This window comes from Astyanax mexicanus, chromosome 4 (assembly GCF_023375975.1).
Source record: "Astyanax mexicanus isolate ESR-SI-001 chromosome 4, AstMex3_surface, whole genome shotgun sequence".
Lineage (NCBI taxonomy): Eukaryota > Metazoa > Chordata > Actinopteri > Characiformes > Acestrorhamphidae > Astyanax > Astyanax mexicanus.
Window position 1 is genome coordinate 40,111,316 of NC_064411.1, and position 17,348 is coordinate 40,128,663.

At 37.1% G+C, this 17,348-nt stretch overlaps 1 protein-coding gene across 20 annotated transcripts in view; it reads right to left on the bottom strand.

Annotated features, from left to right (window-relative positions):
* Positions 1-389: 389 nt before the first annotated feature.
* Positions 390-17,348, bottom strand: part of LOC111194502 (scavenger receptor cysteine-rich type 1 protein M130) — a 33,602-nt gene continuing 16,643 nt past the window's right edge. For 5 of the 20 annotated variants that reach the window (XM_049478640.1, XM_049478647.1, XM_049478630.1 and 2 more), the window contains 13 exons: positions 11,094-11,186; positions 10,697-10,771; positions 9,002-10,514; positions 8,032-8,131; positions 7,707-7,771; positions 5,535-5,715; positions 5,371-5,411; positions 5,231-5,296; positions 3,211-3,272; positions 2,389-2,486; positions 1,335-1,430; positions 1,164-1,234; positions 390-928 (listed from right to left, as the gene is read on the bottom strand). In XM_049478640.1, the coding sequence (XP_049334597.1) occupies positions 10,447-10,514; positions 10,697-10,771; positions 11,094-11,186 (236 nt within the window). In that variant the 3' untranslated portion in view covers positions 390-928; positions 1,164-1,234; positions 1,335-1,430; ... (6 more) ...; positions 8,032-8,131; positions 9,002-10,446. Of the gene's footprint in view, positions 929-1,163; positions 1,235-1,334; positions 1,431-1,819; positions 2,487-3,210; positions 3,273-5,230; positions 5,297-5,370; positions 5,412-5,534; positions 5,716-6,009; positions 7,444-7,564; positions 7,589-7,706; positions 7,772-8,031; positions 8,132-9,001; positions 10,515-10,696; positions 10,772-11,093; positions 11,187-11,315; positions 11,462-17,348 lie in introns of those variants that run through there. The other 15 variants (XM_049478633.1, XM_049478636.1, XM_049478634.1 and 12 more) reach the window with 15 other exon arrangements.

Genomic DNA, 17,348 nt, shown 5'->3' on the forward strand with positions numbered 1-17,348 from the left:
CCAGTTTAATATTTTCCCTCTGATTTTTGATCCAGCCATCCATTTGTACTGAGAGCAGCAGATAGTGTATATCAATTCTAGAATTAAAGTTTGTGTTTATACAGTTTGTGTTCTACACAATTACATAGTACATTATTTTATTTACTATTATAAGCTGCACATTTGAGATTTGATTTTAAGCCTTTTATATGAGAATGGCACTGACAGCGCTTCTGAAAAAGGTCACCTCTAAAACTGCTGATTCTAAAGAGTTTAGAGTTGCATGCCCACCTGTAAGACCAGACTTTTTACTTCTAAAAAAACAAGTCACTCAGATCTATCCTTAAAAACAATTGCAGAAATTCAGTAACCCAGATCAGTTGTTAATTCAAAAAAGTGACAGACAAGTGTTACAGAGACATTAGTATTTATTTCAATACATGTGTACTACAAAAACATGTTTCTGCACACATAACCATTGACCATTTCACAGTGGCAGCCTCGATTGCTTTATTTGATGTACACTCAAGCTTAAAGAGTAAGATTTACATTTTGGAGGCTTAATATGCTAAACTGACACAAACATTTGTCTTCATTTAAAGACAAAAAAAACATTTGACAAACAAATGCATAATATTGTGGTGTAACGCACGGCTCAGTAAAAAGCTCTTACAGTGAAGATGGGGGATGGACAAAGTTGAGGTTATATAGCCCGAATCCAATCCCTAAACATCACTCACCTTTTATAAGTGTGTGAAAACCTACATTAGAGCAAAGATTTAGACCTTGTGCAGGGCTTAAGGGTTTTAGTTGAGATACACAAGCAAGTGTCGTCTGCTACATAAGTGCAGGGTCACTGAAAGACACGGTCACACCAAAGTCCTCCTTGTAGATGTCCCAGGTTTTGGACTTACGTGGGTTGTCCAGTTCCTCCCTTGACAGATAGAGCCTGTTTTGGGACCAAAGCATTATAGATTGCATTCAAGCAGCAGTCCATATGATTTTTCGTTTTACATTGAAAGCAGTAATGTTACTAAACTGAGAGGGGACAAAATATCAAAATATTCTAATTAATGAATTAAGTGGCCTGGCATTTTTATATATAAAATCTAAAACCAGAGTGGTCTGGTAGGTAAACAAAGCCAGTGTCTGCTTCTGAGGACAATGGACAGCAAAAAACTCACCTGTTGTTCTCTACAAATGAAGTGTTGAACCAGAAATAGAAAGGATAGTCCTCATACCCCTTTGGAAGACCCTGGGCATAGAGAACAATAGAGAAAAAACATTTTGCCAAACAACTGGAAAAAACGATGTCCATAAAATCATTCTTACGTTACAATAGATTGGGAACTTACAGCCCTGGATTCAAACATGACCTTAACATCACCACAAACCACTGGCCCTTCCTGAAAGCTGATCACCACGGCATTGTTTTCAGTATCTGGGAACAGCTGGTAAAATATGAGAACACAGTATATGAGCGAACAGTAAAATAAACACAAAGGAACATAAGACAAACATCTGAAAGACCTTTCCCAACAATTACAATGTGATTTATGTTTTTAGTGGGCTGCTACTGTCTTTAAAGGTTCAATATTATGAGCTTATTGAATATTTAAAAGTTGTTCTTTAGTACATATTTAAAATATGATTTGGGGTTAAGATGATACCGATTCACAAACGCTTTCACTAGTGTATGTATGTACAAAATCTTTTAATAGTGTATGTTTTTTCACACTATAGTTTGTTTGCTCTGGTCCAAGTCAGGTAATTAATTGATTCTCTTGGAGCATTTCCCTCATGGTTTGTTGTTTTAACAGAGGATAAAATTCAAGCTCACCAAAACGAGTCACAACAATCTTTGTAATCTGTTTGGTTGTTGGTCAGAGCTGTCTTGGCTGGGAGCAAGAAAGTAAACAGATTTCTGTGCAGTTTAACATGGAACAACAGCAGAGGTGGCATGTGTTCATTTGACTGACTCCACATCTTAAAACTGACAGAGTATGCTTGACAGATGGGTTGGATCAAGGTCAGATCATGTTCACATCACAAACCAACCAATTCAGAGTTAAGACCAACAGTTCTCAGCAGTCTCATTGCAGTTGTGATTACTGTACTCATCCATGTCCAAACAAACAGCACTACACGTAAATATGAACAGTTTATTTTGACACATAAAAAAGTAGGTGTGAAATCACCCTAAACTACTAAATCATTTAGGGGTTGTGGGATTAGCCCACTTCACATGTCTGTTCTGGATATGCCATATAGCTCTGGTTTTAATTAGGAAACCACTGTGTTTAAGGTTCACAGTTTTTCACTTTTTTGTACTGAAACTACTCTTGTCATTTGACTATGAGGAAGTAAATACAGGTTTATACTGTAGAAAACCTTTAAAAGTTAGCTTACCCTACAGTTCGTCTGCGTGGCACAGACACACTGGAACACCTGCTCTCTTTTCACTATGATCCGCACCTTCAGATCACTGCCATTGCCCTTTCCCACACCTGCACAACAAACACAGCAATGCCCAGGAGCATTAAATTACATAACCAATATACATAACAGTGCAGTCACTCTGAAAGGAGCAGACTGACTGCAGATTTTAATTGGAACTACACAGGAAACAGCCCCTAAACATACACTGCCCCCCAAAAGTACTTGATAAGTCAGTCTCATTTCTTTATTTCTGCTTTAGACTGAAAACAAATTGGGTTTGACATTAAAAGATGAATAGGAGACAAAAGGTCAACAATTCAGCTTTTGTCCGAACTTACCAATTTGTCTTCAATATTCATCTTTAAATTATATTTTTGTTACACCAAAATGTTTTCACTAGAGCAGAAGAAAAAAAATCAATTGGCCTCAGTGTTTCAATACTTTTGTAGGAGAGTGCAGACATACAGCTCTGGAAAAAAAAAACACTTAAAAATCTCATTGAAAACCTCTGGAATATAATCAAGAGGAAGATGGATAATCTCAAGCCATCAAACCAAGCTGAACTGCTTGAATTTTTGCAACAGGAATGGCATAAACTTATCCAAAAGCAGTGTGTAAGACTGGTGGAGGAGAACATGCCAAGATGCATGAAAACCATTTTTTTTCCCCAGAGCTGTATGTTTAACTACTTGGTCTCAGTCTTCAACTGAGCACAGCAGAAACTAAAGGAGCAGTTCTGACACACTGAATATATACATACACATTCACCTCACCTCAGGAGAAATACAGTACCTGCGCACTCTCAAACTAAACGCTGTCAATCAACCATGTACACACCATCGTACCCGTGCGCCCTGTTGCAACAGAAAAAAAACAGTTCTCAAGCTGACTTGATTCGAAATGCTCAAGGGCCCTTATCAAATATTACATTACAAACACATTTTCTTTTAACTTAAATTCAGCTGGTCAGCCATTGTGTGTTTGTTTCTTTAGTGTGGCACCCCTGCCGTCTATGAGACTACATACGTAAGAAGAAGAGGACAGCCGGGCATAAGCATAAACAGTGTACAATATGAAAAATAAAATACAGCGTCTACTTTCGAAATTTACTAAACCTCATGCGATTATTAAAAGATCTTAAAATTGTACAACATTCTACATCTATATTTGGTACAAAATATATTTGGCTCATTGTTAAACGGGTTACCAGAGTAACCACTCGACAACCACCTTAAAGACCCTAGCAACCATCTGGAATACAACTGCACAGAAATCAGCTAGGAACACAACACAGTAGCCATGTAGCAGCACCTTAGCAGGAAGTGGGAACCATTTCAGCAGTGAATATTATTAGTACTGTATCTTTAACATTGAATTCCATTTAATTAACTGTGTTCTGTGTCCATGGTTTGGTTTCCCAAACAGAGATTAAGCCTTTCATTTGTAGCAGAGATGGAGAGACAATAAAAACAGAAAAACAGTAAAATTAATCAAAATCTTGATTAAATACTTTTGCTAGTTTTAGTTTCCTCACTGTTTCCCCTGATTGTTGCAGTCACCAGGACAGTCATGTGTGAACTTTATACCTAAAGTCTTACACACCTGCCTAAAACAACTCTCTCAAACAGAATTGCTTTAGGTTTCTTCAGGTTTATGACCCCCCGTGTAACACTTCTCTATAAAAAAGTACAGAAGTACAAACTGTAGCTATGCAACAAACCTTTTTCTGCTTTTATGGAGAGTAAAATATTGGTCACACAATTCAAGTCAAGTCAATTCGTAAGCAAATCTATTTGAGACAACTAACTGCAGTTAGAAGTGACTGCATATTGATTTTTGCCCAGGACTAACAAAGTGGCTATAAGTGTCCAGCAGATTTTGGCTGGATCACCCACGGAGTTAAGCTGCAGAGCAAACTTCAGACACCCAACATAAACCCTATTGTGAAGCGATTAGCTTTATCTATGGAGTAATGCATTTTTTCTTCATGACATCAGGAAAATACAGTATTCTTTGCTTAAATGACTCAGGTGGGAGCAGCTAATCATTTTACGTATTGCATTCCCCATCAAAAACATGTGATAAGAATATTATAACCAACTTACAATAAATACAGAAATACAGTAACATGTTCATAACAAACAGCTCTGGAAAAAAATAAAGAGACCACTTTAGTTTCTGAATCAAGTTTCTCAGATTTTGCAATTTATAGGTATATGTTTAAGTAAAATGAATATTGCTGTTTTATTTTATAAACTATGGACAACATTTCTCCCAAATTCCAAATAAAAATATTTTAATTTAGAGCATTTATTTGCAGAAAATTATAAACAGCTGAAATACCAAAAAAAGATGCAGTTCAGCTTTGTTTGTTGTTTGATGGCTTGTGATCATCCATCTTCCTCTTGATTATATTCAATTTGGTAAAAATTGGTAAAATCAAAGAAATTGATCATTTTTAAGTGGTCTCTATTTTTTTCAGAGCTGTATGTAGGCAACAGGCTATGCTACACAATCACTTGCCTTAAGCTGAGAGAAGCTCTGCACCTCTGAGGAGTCATGTGGTTCACCTTCTGAATTTGACTGCTGTATAAAGCATGCACCTGAGATTTGCTACACCCTGACATATCCGTGCCATGAAGGAAGAAAAAAAAAAAACCTCCTCAGCTAAAATGAATAAGTGAATCCAGTTTGGATATGGCTTTAGACATTCAGCTGAACAACTATGGTGATGGGTTAACCTAAAAATCAAATCAAATGCATATAGAAAACATTGATGATGTCTTTAAATCAGTGAAAACTTCAGCATCACCTTTGCCTCCTTTGCAGTGGATGGCAATGACATTCCCTCAAACTGGCAGTGTAGTTCAACATGTCACTGAGAACACACACAAAGTTCAATATGTGAATAAGAGCTTAGGTTCTCTGCCCAAACCCAACCCAAGGTCTGACCTGGCTCGAGATTTCCCACCACTTTCCTCAGGTTCCTCGGGCTAAAGAAAATAATATAGTTATAAGTTATTTTCATTTTATATAAAGCTATGAATCAAAATATAGCAGAAACAAATCAAACTGTTTTTAAAAAGTGCAAAGTGCACACTGTCCATATTACGCACTTCACCTGCCGCTGCGCTTTCCTCCAAATGTGCTGGCTGCTTGGCAATGCTGCATCAGCAGCAGCTCGAAAAGAAGCGGTGGCTGACTTCACATGTATCGGAGAAAGAGTGTGCTAGTCTTCATCCTCCTGGTGTGTTGGGGCATTACTAGTGATAGGGGGAGTCCTAACGAGTGGGTTGGCTGTGTAAATTGGGGAGAAAATGGGAAAAAAATATAAATAAAATTATAAAAGAATTTATTTTCTTTTTTTAAACCATGTTATATTATACTAGATTAGAGGAAAGTCATTCAGACATTGTAGCCTAATGTTTAGGCCTTTGGATCATTGTTTGCATTGTTCATGTTATAATCTTTTGGAGATCTGTTCCTAATAATTAATAATATTTTTCTTAAATAATAGGTCTTATTCATTCTTCACTCATTCTAAACAGAACGAAAATGTTTTTAAAAGCTCAGTTTTAATGCTCTACTTACTCAAAAAATGTCAGGTTTAATTCGGGCTTTGGCTCAAAATGACAGTGTATGGGGCAGGTTGGGTCGAGCTCTAATGTGAATCCTTATACTGCATTCCATCTGAAGTAGGAATTCAGAACTGGAAATTTCCAAGTTCTAAGTAGAACATTTCAACTGGAATAAACCCACAAGTTCAGAACGCAAGATGGCTGCACCAAACATCAACAGTAGTAAAAGCAGTAGTATTTTACGTTTCATTAGCACGTCTAGCTTTTCATGTTTCCATTGTGTGTGTGTGAATGTGCGTCTGGTATCGCTGACAATGCAAAAAATTATAACCTGGGACATATAATGTGGGACATTTTTTGGTTACATTTGCTATAAAACACTGGTACATGATTAATAATTAAGTTGTAGTAAACATGAAAGTCTTTAGCTTATTTTATAATTCCCTCTGGAAAAAAAGAAAACAAGGGTAAAATATGTATACACATGTAGATTACAAATAGTGTTAACCTATAAATTTAAATTATTTTCTGTGCCTTTTCTATGCTTTCGCAGCACATTTTAATGACCATAGCGTGTTTAAAACATCAGAGTAGACAAGAATGTATATCAAAACTGATTATAGTAGGCCTATATTTACATTAAATATATTTAAATAATAAAAAAAAAACATTTATTTAAGCAATGCTAAGACACAATCTTCAATAATAAAATGTGTCAAATTCTGAGCGCTCCATAATGTAGGGCTAAATTACTTCACTCTGCACTGATGTATTAATCAGCTCAGGCCCATTTTAAACACTGATAAACATTTCTAATGTTTAACCTGTAAACAGTATTTCATACTTTCATCAAACATGATATAGAATCTTCTGTTTAAAACTTTGAACAGAATCAATTTTTAAATAAACTAATTTGGCATATATCTGGCTGTCAGGGAATATGTTTAGGTTGTGTCTATATTGTGTAGATTCTTTATTTTTTTAACAGCTTTTAAATGCATCTGTTTAAATGTTGCCTTCTTGTCACCATTACTGGTAATTTACTTGCATATATAACCAATATGCTTCCCAAAGAGTGGAAGAGAGCAAGAGCTAAATTACAGCCTAAACACCTAGATTTTTCTCTGTGAATTTACAGTTATATTCCATCTGAAACTCCAATCAAGTTATCAAATTATTTTTTAAATAGCTTTTCTCAGTCGACAAACAGAGTCGATAAACGGAGTCGATAAACGGAGTCAATAAATGGAAACACAAAGATCACAAAGAGTAAATTTGACTTTGACTTTGTTTTTTTTTTGTTTTTTTTTCCAAAACTTATCCAGGCCTGAAAATGACTATTTTCAAGTTCCTTGCCTTTTCCAGGTTTTTCATGATCTAACTTACTGCAGAGATTGTAAACTCTGTAATGATCGGGATGCTTTGTGTCCAGAAATATGGCAGCTTCCTAAATACAGCAAATTGTAACATTGTTACATAAAAATCTGTTTAAATCAATAATTCAGCTAAAATAATTGCCTTCTACAGACTTTTCAGTTTTATTTTATTTTCTTAATTGTTAAGCTTACTTTTATGGGATTTCTGTAGAGTGCCTGCTTTCCAGGTGAGGGAAAAGACACGGCAACAAACATTATTAACTATTGGATCCCAAACCAAAAGCAGAAAATCTAGATTCAAATAAGATTACATAATTAGGTAAAGCATCCCAACCTGTGACATAGGTGAGATCCAAATCAAATCCATCCTTTTTGTTACCGCCTTTTGTTCTCAGATACCTGCAAGATTCACAAATGCCACAAATCAGCATACAAACAGTAACTTGGGTGTATTTTAAAAGGTTTTGATGGATTTTAATAATTTTCCAACCTATTTCTAAATACATCAAATTGTTTAATTTTTTATTTAATTCTCTCTGAATCATGATGAAATAATCAAACTGTAATTAAGTTTAACATTTCATTAGAATCTATATGAATAATTGATATAATTTAATTAAAATAAAAGAATGATGGCCAGCACCCATTTAGATCCTCACCTTTCTTCTAGTGACCTTCTCCAGATCTTTCTTCTGAGAGGCCAGACGAAAGACACGCACCAGGATAACTATCCTCAAAGCCCTCAGGAAGCTCACCACCCTGTTAATGATAGAGAAAATCACATGAATAGCTAAGAAAGAACAACATGTAGATGAATAGTTTACCACATCATCTGAACACAGCATTTGTTCTTTGCATTGTATGATAATTTAATGATGAATGGACTAATCTGCGTCATGAAGTAGCTCCGTAAGTTAGCAAACTAACTTACATAGCTAAGCTGTTTTGGTTCTACTGTCCCCAAACGCCCCATAAACTCGAGCCACGAGACTCATAGCTTTCATTGCCAAGATTTTACCTGCTATCACTAAAGATTAATAAGATAAATACACGTTAGCCCTGTAAATCCACCTAACGTGCAAATGATCTTAACGCCAGCACGAACGAGTAACGGATTAGTAAACACGCAGGTAACCCTCGCTGTTTCTGAAAGAAAACTTCTCCTCTGTCTCTGTTTATACAGTGATGGTTTGGGTTTAAAGCTGGGTTTGTTGTGCTGGATATTTGCTGCAATATTATGAACAGAGATCAACCAGTGCTAACCAGTGACTTTAAAAAACAAATAAACACAGCTGTTACTGGACTAAAGGGGTTTTAAATATATTGTAGCGTCCGCCTGGACTCTGAAAGAAGGACCGAGTAGGCAGTTTAATTCGCTTTATTGACTTAACTTAGAACACAGGTTGCTGTTCATTTCGTTCATTTCTCAGTTCAGTAGTTAAGCTCAGCAGCGACCCCACAGGCCGGCAGGGGAACTGCTGTGTGGTCTGTGAATCACTGAATCACCGGCGAATCTGGTGGCGGAGACTCTCATTGCGAGGAAACTTGCTCAATGCTCAGCGATTCCTTCACTCACTGAACTGTTATCAGGGCTGGTGCTCTCGTTCACTCAGTGATTCGGTCACTCACTGAACTGTTATCAGGGCTGGTGCTCTCGTTCACTCAGTGATTCGGTCACTCACTGAACTGTTATCAGGGCTGGCGCTCTCGAGAAAATTAAAACAAGGTTGAGGCCTGGTAATAGTAATAATAACGTATATTGTTATCGTGGTTATTTTTTTTATAATATTATTACTATTAGTAATAATAGTTGTATAACAAGCATATTCATAACCAATAGACAAAGTTTCTGAAGTAAAGGGCATAAGGCCACCTTTATCATGATGATCCTGTTTGGATTTAATTTGTTCTGCACCCACAACAGTGAGCGTATGGATGTGTCTTTGTTTTATTTATATGTATTTATTTTAGTTTCTTGACCTTTTGTTTTGCACTACAGTTACGCTATTTATTTTCAATTTGATTGCACATTGAAGTTGATACTTTCTTCTGAATGTAAATGTTTTTATGTTAATTTTGCTCTTAATGTAATATCTATGTTGCAGAAGTTCATACTTATTTTTTGTATTATGTTATTTGTAATGTGATTTATATATATAAATCACATTACAAATAACATAATACGAAAAGTCTCCCGTTTTTTTTTACAAGTGTTGTAAAAATATATATAAATAACAAATATTGAAATATGTAACTAAATGTTGGGTTTATTATACGATATCTAATGGTATCGTATATCGTATATCGTATCTAACGATATCTTATTCTAATGGTTCAGTTCATCTAAAAGAGCTGTTATGCCCATCACTACGAAAAATAACAAAAGGCTAGTGCTAACTGGTTAACTCTAGCTCTCACTCTCAGCACACACTCACGGGCAGCTCTTCTCTCTCTCTCTCTCTCTCTCCCTTCACACACACACACACACACACGCGCTTTCCTGCTCTGCCCCTCCCCCTACCCCAATCACAAGCCCAGCACAGAACAGAACAGTGAATTCACAGTGAACAGAATATAAAAGCAGCTTCGCTACAATATAGCTAATTGTTAAGAATTTAAAGATTAGGCTCCTGAAAGCCAGTAATGTTGACCCTGCTAAAAAGTCCAGCTCAAAATCAGAAGAAAACATTCCCTATACTCCCTATATTTAACGATCTAGCCTCCCAGTATAAAGTAAGTTTTTCTGCTTTTGAGATGGATTATTTAGTAGAGAGTGTAAATCTGTACTGCAGTAAAAGTGTGTAGTTTCATAAACTTGGCTCGACCTAAATTTGGCTCACTATCTTTATAGGTCAGTTGCTTTAAAACAAAGTAATGTTAGCATAATGTAATGGAAGTGTGACTATTTTCACCGGGTAAAAGAAGCTTTTTTTAACACAGGGGGACTAATTTCATCCCTTAATTTAAAACTTCACAGTGCTCCAGCATGTTTCCTAACAAAAATAAAGTGAACATGACTTTTATTAGGGATGTTTTAGTTGTTAAGATTAGAATTTGCTCACTCATACATAACTCTACAGACCCATCACAATGTTTGAGTTTTGTTCCACAATAACATCATCGTAATTATCTGGTTCTTCCTCTGCAAAAAAAAAAAGAAACAAAATTCTTAATGACTGATATTGGTCATTTCATCTGATATCTTTCTCTTTTAAATTGCTAGCTTTATACATGGGAAAGTTGAAGAAATATATATATTTTTTTTTTCTGCAGAGATGCAAATAGGCATTAGTGATAAGGACAGATAAAAAAACTGAAACATACCTGCTGCACTGTCAGGTGTTTGTCCAGCAAAAATGACATCATAACTTAACTGCATTTCCTCATTATCTGCTTTACCTAAAACATATTAGAATAAACTGATATTACTAATATGTATTTTCAGTTGGCTTTTTATTTCATTTACATATATTTTATTCCTAAAAACATAATTTTATCTTCACATGTGTAAGTGTGTAACATTATTCAGTGGGAAGAAAAGATAGATAAATTGGTGTAATTTATTAACAAAGGAAGAAAATCTACAAAAAAAAAAACACTACTAAAATATAACAATATGAAAAGAGAGTTATCTGACAAGTATTTGATTAACTGCTACATTATTTCTGTAAATACCAGACATTTCTGCTTTGAGAGAAAAAAAAAAACATTTTACTCTTACTTTCAGTTGAGACAGTAATTCTTTTAGGGATGAGCCTGGTGTCAATCTCCTCATAGACAGGCTCAGCTGAAGTCTTCCTCCTCTTAGAGATCACTGTGAGAGAGACAGAGAGAAACATGGAGTCAGTTCAGTAGAAGAGAAGACTGATGACAGATTGAAGTACTAATGATGATTAGAGAAAGTACAGAAAGTGGATTGTAGATGATCTCTGAATCCCCCTACCTCTCCTGAGCACTCTGTTCTGATAAAACAGCACTAAGCACTAAGGCCAGGAAGAGCACATATCCCAGAACCAGGAGAGACACTGGATAGATGGAGGGAACAGCTGGTGGAGGAGTTTATGATTCTTCTTGTCTGTGGTTGAGAATCTAAAAAACAAATATACAAAATGTATAGACAATTTATACATGAACACAGTCCTTTTATTGGATGTGAATTTTTATTTTGTGATGAATATTATGGAAGATGACATATGAAATGTCTATAAACACAGAATGATCTAGACAGACTGGTGCAAAGCACATACAGACTCTCACTATTGTTACTTTCTATCCTTCCCAAAAACATTACAATTATTAAATGATGGAAACCAAATGTGTGTGACCAACATTATGATCAACAATAGTTTCCGAAGTTGCTATCAAGCCTGTTTACAATGGAGAAAAGTGGTCCCTGACCTTGCAAGACAAAATGTCCCATCTGTCCTCTTTTATTATTTAAAGGGAAAGTATGATACAGGAAGTGAGTGAGCATAAAATAACAATGTGATGTAAGTATTTTTCTCAAGCATGTGTAAAGTTTCTGTAACAGTTAGGAGGCAAATATATTCAGTTGTGTCTGTTCCTCTGACCTCCACAAGTGACTCCAGCACTGTGGGAGCAGTCAGTGTGGTTCTTCAGGGAATGAGGACAGTCCCACAGGTGAATCTCATTCCCTCTACACTTCACTCTGTTCATCCAGATAGTTCCTCCACCAGAACCATCAGCAGCTCTTCTATTAGCACTCAGCGCCGGCCCACAACCCAGCTGCCTGCAGATCACCTGAGCATCCCTGATGTCCCAGAGATCACCACATACAGACCCCCATGTTTTATTATGATACACCTGCAGCCATCCAGAACAGCTTCCTACTCCTCCCCTCAGCCTCAGAGGAAACACACCACAGAGGGAAAAAAATGATTATCCATCAAAGTCTTACAAACATTTACAACAGTCGTATATACTGTATGATGAAATATGTTCTTATAGAGATGTGGTAAACCACAAAAAAGCATTGTAAGATGAAAAATATATACAAGCAGAAGAGAGCAGGAGAAAAAAAAAAACAGAAGTAGCCATAGTAAAAAAAAAGCACTTACCTTGTTTTACCGTTTTAGTTGAAACAGTTGATTTTTTTAAACTAATATTTTTTTAAATAAGATATTGCTTCTAATAGAGTGTAGTTTGTCTGTCTTCAGCAAGCTGTCTGTTACACCTGTTATTTCCACCACTAGGGCTGTGCCATATCGTATCAAACGCAAAAAACAATACTATACCCTGAAATATCGTGCCATATCACCCACCCCTAATTACCACTGCAGGGCACCACTGGGGTTGCTGTTTTTATCTGTCCAATATTATTCATTTTACTTTAATCCTCGATTATATAGAGTGCATTAATAGTATCATGACTTTCTTGATCACTGATGTCTGTTACCATCTGATAAAAAGTCTTGTATTTTTTTATATCGTAGTTTGGGGGGGGGGTGCCATATCATATGCAAAAACGGAATTTAATTTTTATTTTGTTTCAGTAGTGTATTTTTAAAATAATATCTTTAATTCAGTGTTTTGTCATATCACCAAGAGTACTGTTATCGCGATAAATGCCATGAAATATCGTGATATTGTTTTAGGGCCATATTACCCACCCCCATCCACCACACCTGTCCTGTCTACACCTGAATTCCTCAGACTTACATAGACACTCTGATGGACTCCATTACCCAGAATCCCTCTCTAAACCTTTGTTAAAAATATCACTGTAGAAGTGTTATCTAAAATATGTTAAAGTGCAAAAAAATATGCAAACTACAAATAAAACAGTGCGAGCAAAGACAAGAATTGTTTATTAGTGAAAGCATGCTGGCAGAACATGCAGTCAAAAAGAAAGAAAATGTAGTTTATCAAAGACATGACCATTTTGATAATGATAAGTTTTCTTACTTGAGCACGGTCTCTCATGAGGAGATGAATCACACAGCCAATTTGTCAAATCTAGTGTATTTCCATTCTCTGTGGTAGGACAAAAAATCAAATATTATGAAATTCCAATTACAAACTACATTAGTTCTAGCATTCTTTAAAGTCTTTAACACCTCATCATATCTGCCTACCTGAGCTGGTAATGCAAGCAACCTCATTGCGATTATCACACCTGTTCTCCCCCCAGGAAGAAGATGGACAGTGCCACAGAGTGGAGTCATGTTTCCTACATTTTACATTATCCAGCCAGTTAGGAGCTGATTCCACTCTTGCTTTAGACCAAGACTCACTGCCAGTTCTTCCACAGTTCAGCTCTCGACAGATCAATTTTGCCGTTTCATCAGTCATCCCATTTACACACACATTCCACCAGGTTCCATTATAGAACACCTCCAGATTCCCCTCACAGCCCTCAGTCAGTCTGATCTCTTTATACTCTGGCGGGAGAAAGATAGCTAGCTAGTTATGCACATTGATTTAAACGTGCAAAAGTTTCTTCTTTAATTACGGTATTCAAAATGTACCTCCAGTTGTACATAGATAGGGCATTTGTACTTGATTACAAGATCATTACAAACTGAGCAATTCAAGATACGAAGTACCTGAGCACACGACTCCTACATCATCCTTGTGTCCACATTCATCCTCTCCACACAGCTGATATCTGCAGTTCCACAGAGACACCTCGTTCCCCTCACACTCCACCTCATTCAGCCAAATGGGTCCAGTTCCAGATCCAAACCGGGCTGGTACTGGTACTGGAGCACTGAGGGCCACTCCACACTGCAGCTGCCTGCAGACCACCTGCGCATCCTCAATATCCCACAATTCATCACTCACTGTCCCCCATGATCCACTGTGGAAAACCTCCAGCCTTCCTGCACAGTCTCCCCCAGAACCAACCAGCCTGATGGAGCTGTGGACTGTGTTAGATGTACCTAAAATTTACACAAATACAAAAGATGTTTTCAAACTCCTTTCACAAGATATGTGTTGTGTATATGTACTCATATTTGCCAAATAATTATTCTCGAATGTTCAAAAATATGGATAATAGAGGCACTTTTGCATGTTATCATACATACAAATAAAATTATACATATATTAACTGTGCAATGCTTACCAGAGCAGGTGATGTAGAGCTGTACTGTGGAGCTGCAGTTATCTGCTTGTGAGCTGCTGCAGTTCCTCAGATGAGCTTCACTCCCAGAGCAGTTGAAACCCGTCACACACATGTAGCTGTGTTCAGGACTGGATGAAGAGGAGCTGGAGATGTTGAGTACAGAACCACAGCCCAGCTGTCTGCAGACCACAGAGGCCTCACGGTGAATTTACACTGCTCCGACGCGACAACGCACACGGTCGCACTACCCCCCTCCAACCGGTCGCATGTGGGCGTGACGAAGGCGTTCCCTGCGTCGTCCAATCAAATCGTTTGTGTATGTTTCCAGGGGTAACGGTGCAGCGGTGACGAACGCTCGAGTATCCGTCAGCTATTTCTTGATATTTCCACCCAACCATATATTTTCCCGCCCGGATTTTGAATTTTGGAGGGAATGTTGTTGAGTATAAATATGGGCACCCTCGAATTGCTGTTTTTATTCATTATGGATCATAAAAAGAGGATTGTCGCAATTGCCTTCCTGTATCTGCGTAGAAAACGCCGCCGGTCTGTCTGGGTTCACCAGATACTGCGTGGCCGGCAGCAGCAAGGGGAGTACCACCGCTTGGTACAAGAGCTTCGCCTGGATGATGTCCTGTTCCAGCAGTATTTTAGACTGTCCAAAGGCCAGTTTGATAACCTGTTGGGACGAGTCGGACCCCGGATTACGAGGATCAACACCAGTTTACGGCAAGCAATTGGTGCTGCTGAACGCCTTGCAATTTGTTTAAGGTAACTTACTGTTCTATTTTTATAATTATGTTGTAAATTATTATGAATTAATTACTCAGTGAATAGTGTCTGTCTGACATTTATTATATCATAATACGTTATCATATTCCGCTGTGAACTGTTAGATTTTCTGAACAGGTAGTGTTAAAATTTATCAGAGTTAATTCCAGCCATTATAGTATAGTGTGTGATCAAATATGACCATAAACCTTTTAATGTAATACCAAATACTATACAAATAATTGCTACACTGTTTAAAATCTAACATTACTACCCTTGTGAAAAGGAAGTATAGTTAAGAGCATTAAAATTATGTTCGAAGTAGGTAAACAATACTAATGGTTCATATTCAATTTAATATACTTAATGAAAATACACATTAAATACGCTTTCTCTGTATTTCCATATAATGTTTTTATAAGCCATGGTTTAAATTATACATGGTGTACGTTGAAAATATATATATAGTGGCAATAAATACTGTACTGAGTATTTATTTCCCAGTAGCATTAAAGGTGCACACAATATGTGCATCAATATGCCAATAGTATATTTACAACATACTTAAAGTATATTAAAAAGTTGTTTAAAAATCACAGACTTAAATCTAAAGTTTGCAAAAGTTGTACAGAAAAAGAACTCAAAAGCACAATTTAATACTTGTATGTTGTTTAAATATAGCTTCATTACAATTGAAATATACTTATGTTCCAAAATGGTACATTTAGTATGTATTTAAGTATGTTTTAATTTTAAAAAGTATGTACCTTTCCATGTTAAGCATACTTTTAAAAAATATACTTAATACACTTTTCTTTTAGAAGGGTAGTCAACAGTGTTTGTGTGGCATTAACATTTTATGCACAAGCTAATAAGAATTCTCTCTATGTGAATTTACAGATATCTTGCAACTGGGGATTCGTTCAGGACAATAGCGTTCAACTACAGAGTGGGGCACAGCACAGTGGCTGGGATTGTTAAAGAGGTGGCGGAAGTTATCTGGTTGTCCCTCTTGAATGACTTCATGCCCATTCCATCTTCAGAAGATTGGGAAAGTATAGCCGAGGGGTTCTACCATCGCTGGAATTTCCCCAACTGCCTCGGTTCAATAGATGGAAAACATGTTGTCATCCAAGCTCCACCAAACTCTGGCTCCCTGTATCACAACTACAAGGGAACATTTTCCATTGTTCTCTTGGCAGTTGTTGATGCAGACTACCTGTTCCGGGTTGTTGACATCGGTGGGTATGGAAGAACAAGTGACGGTGGGTCACTGTATAACTCAGCCTTTGGTGAGAGGCTCAGAGATGGCACCCTTCAGCTTCCAGAAGACACTGTGATCTCAGGATCAGATCATCGTGGGCCCATACCACATGTCTTTGTGGGAGATGAGGCGTTCCCCCTCCGCAGGAACCTGATGCGTCCTTTCCCCGGCACAAACCTTCCAAGAGAGCAAAGGGTCTTCAACTATCGCCTCAGCCGTGCCAGGCTGGTTGTAGAATGTGCCTTTGGCATACTCTCTTCCCAGTGGAGGATGTACAGGCGAGTTATTGGAGTCAGTCCTGCCACTGCCGAGGTGTGTGTCAAAGCCACCTGCATTCTGCATAACTTTCTTAGGGTCACAAGCCTGAGGGGGGAGCATAGGGTGTCAAATCCTAACCCTGCACCTGAGGATGACACTAATGTAGCTCTCCAGGAAGTATCCAGGATGGGGACAAACAACGCCACAAGAGAGGCCATAACCATCAGGGGAACTTTCACCTCTTTCTTCAATCAAGAGGGTGCTGTATCCTGGCAAGACCGCATTTAGTCAGTGCAACTCAAAGGCTCTTTTAAGAGCCACCCACAAATTCAAATTAAAGTGCAAAATTCCAGTCTGCACAAGCACAAACACCAGTATAAACCTGAAAATAACATTTCATTTTACAGCTGTAACATCATTGTGAAAATATAATTTAGTGTACAACATACATATTCATTTTTCTGTAGATACATTTGATTCTCAAATTTATAATACTCTTAGTATATGGACTAGGAAACTCATCAAGTTTTTTTAATGATTATATTCAGTTACACTGTTAGTTACTTTTATTTTTTTAATAGTTATTTTTTACATTT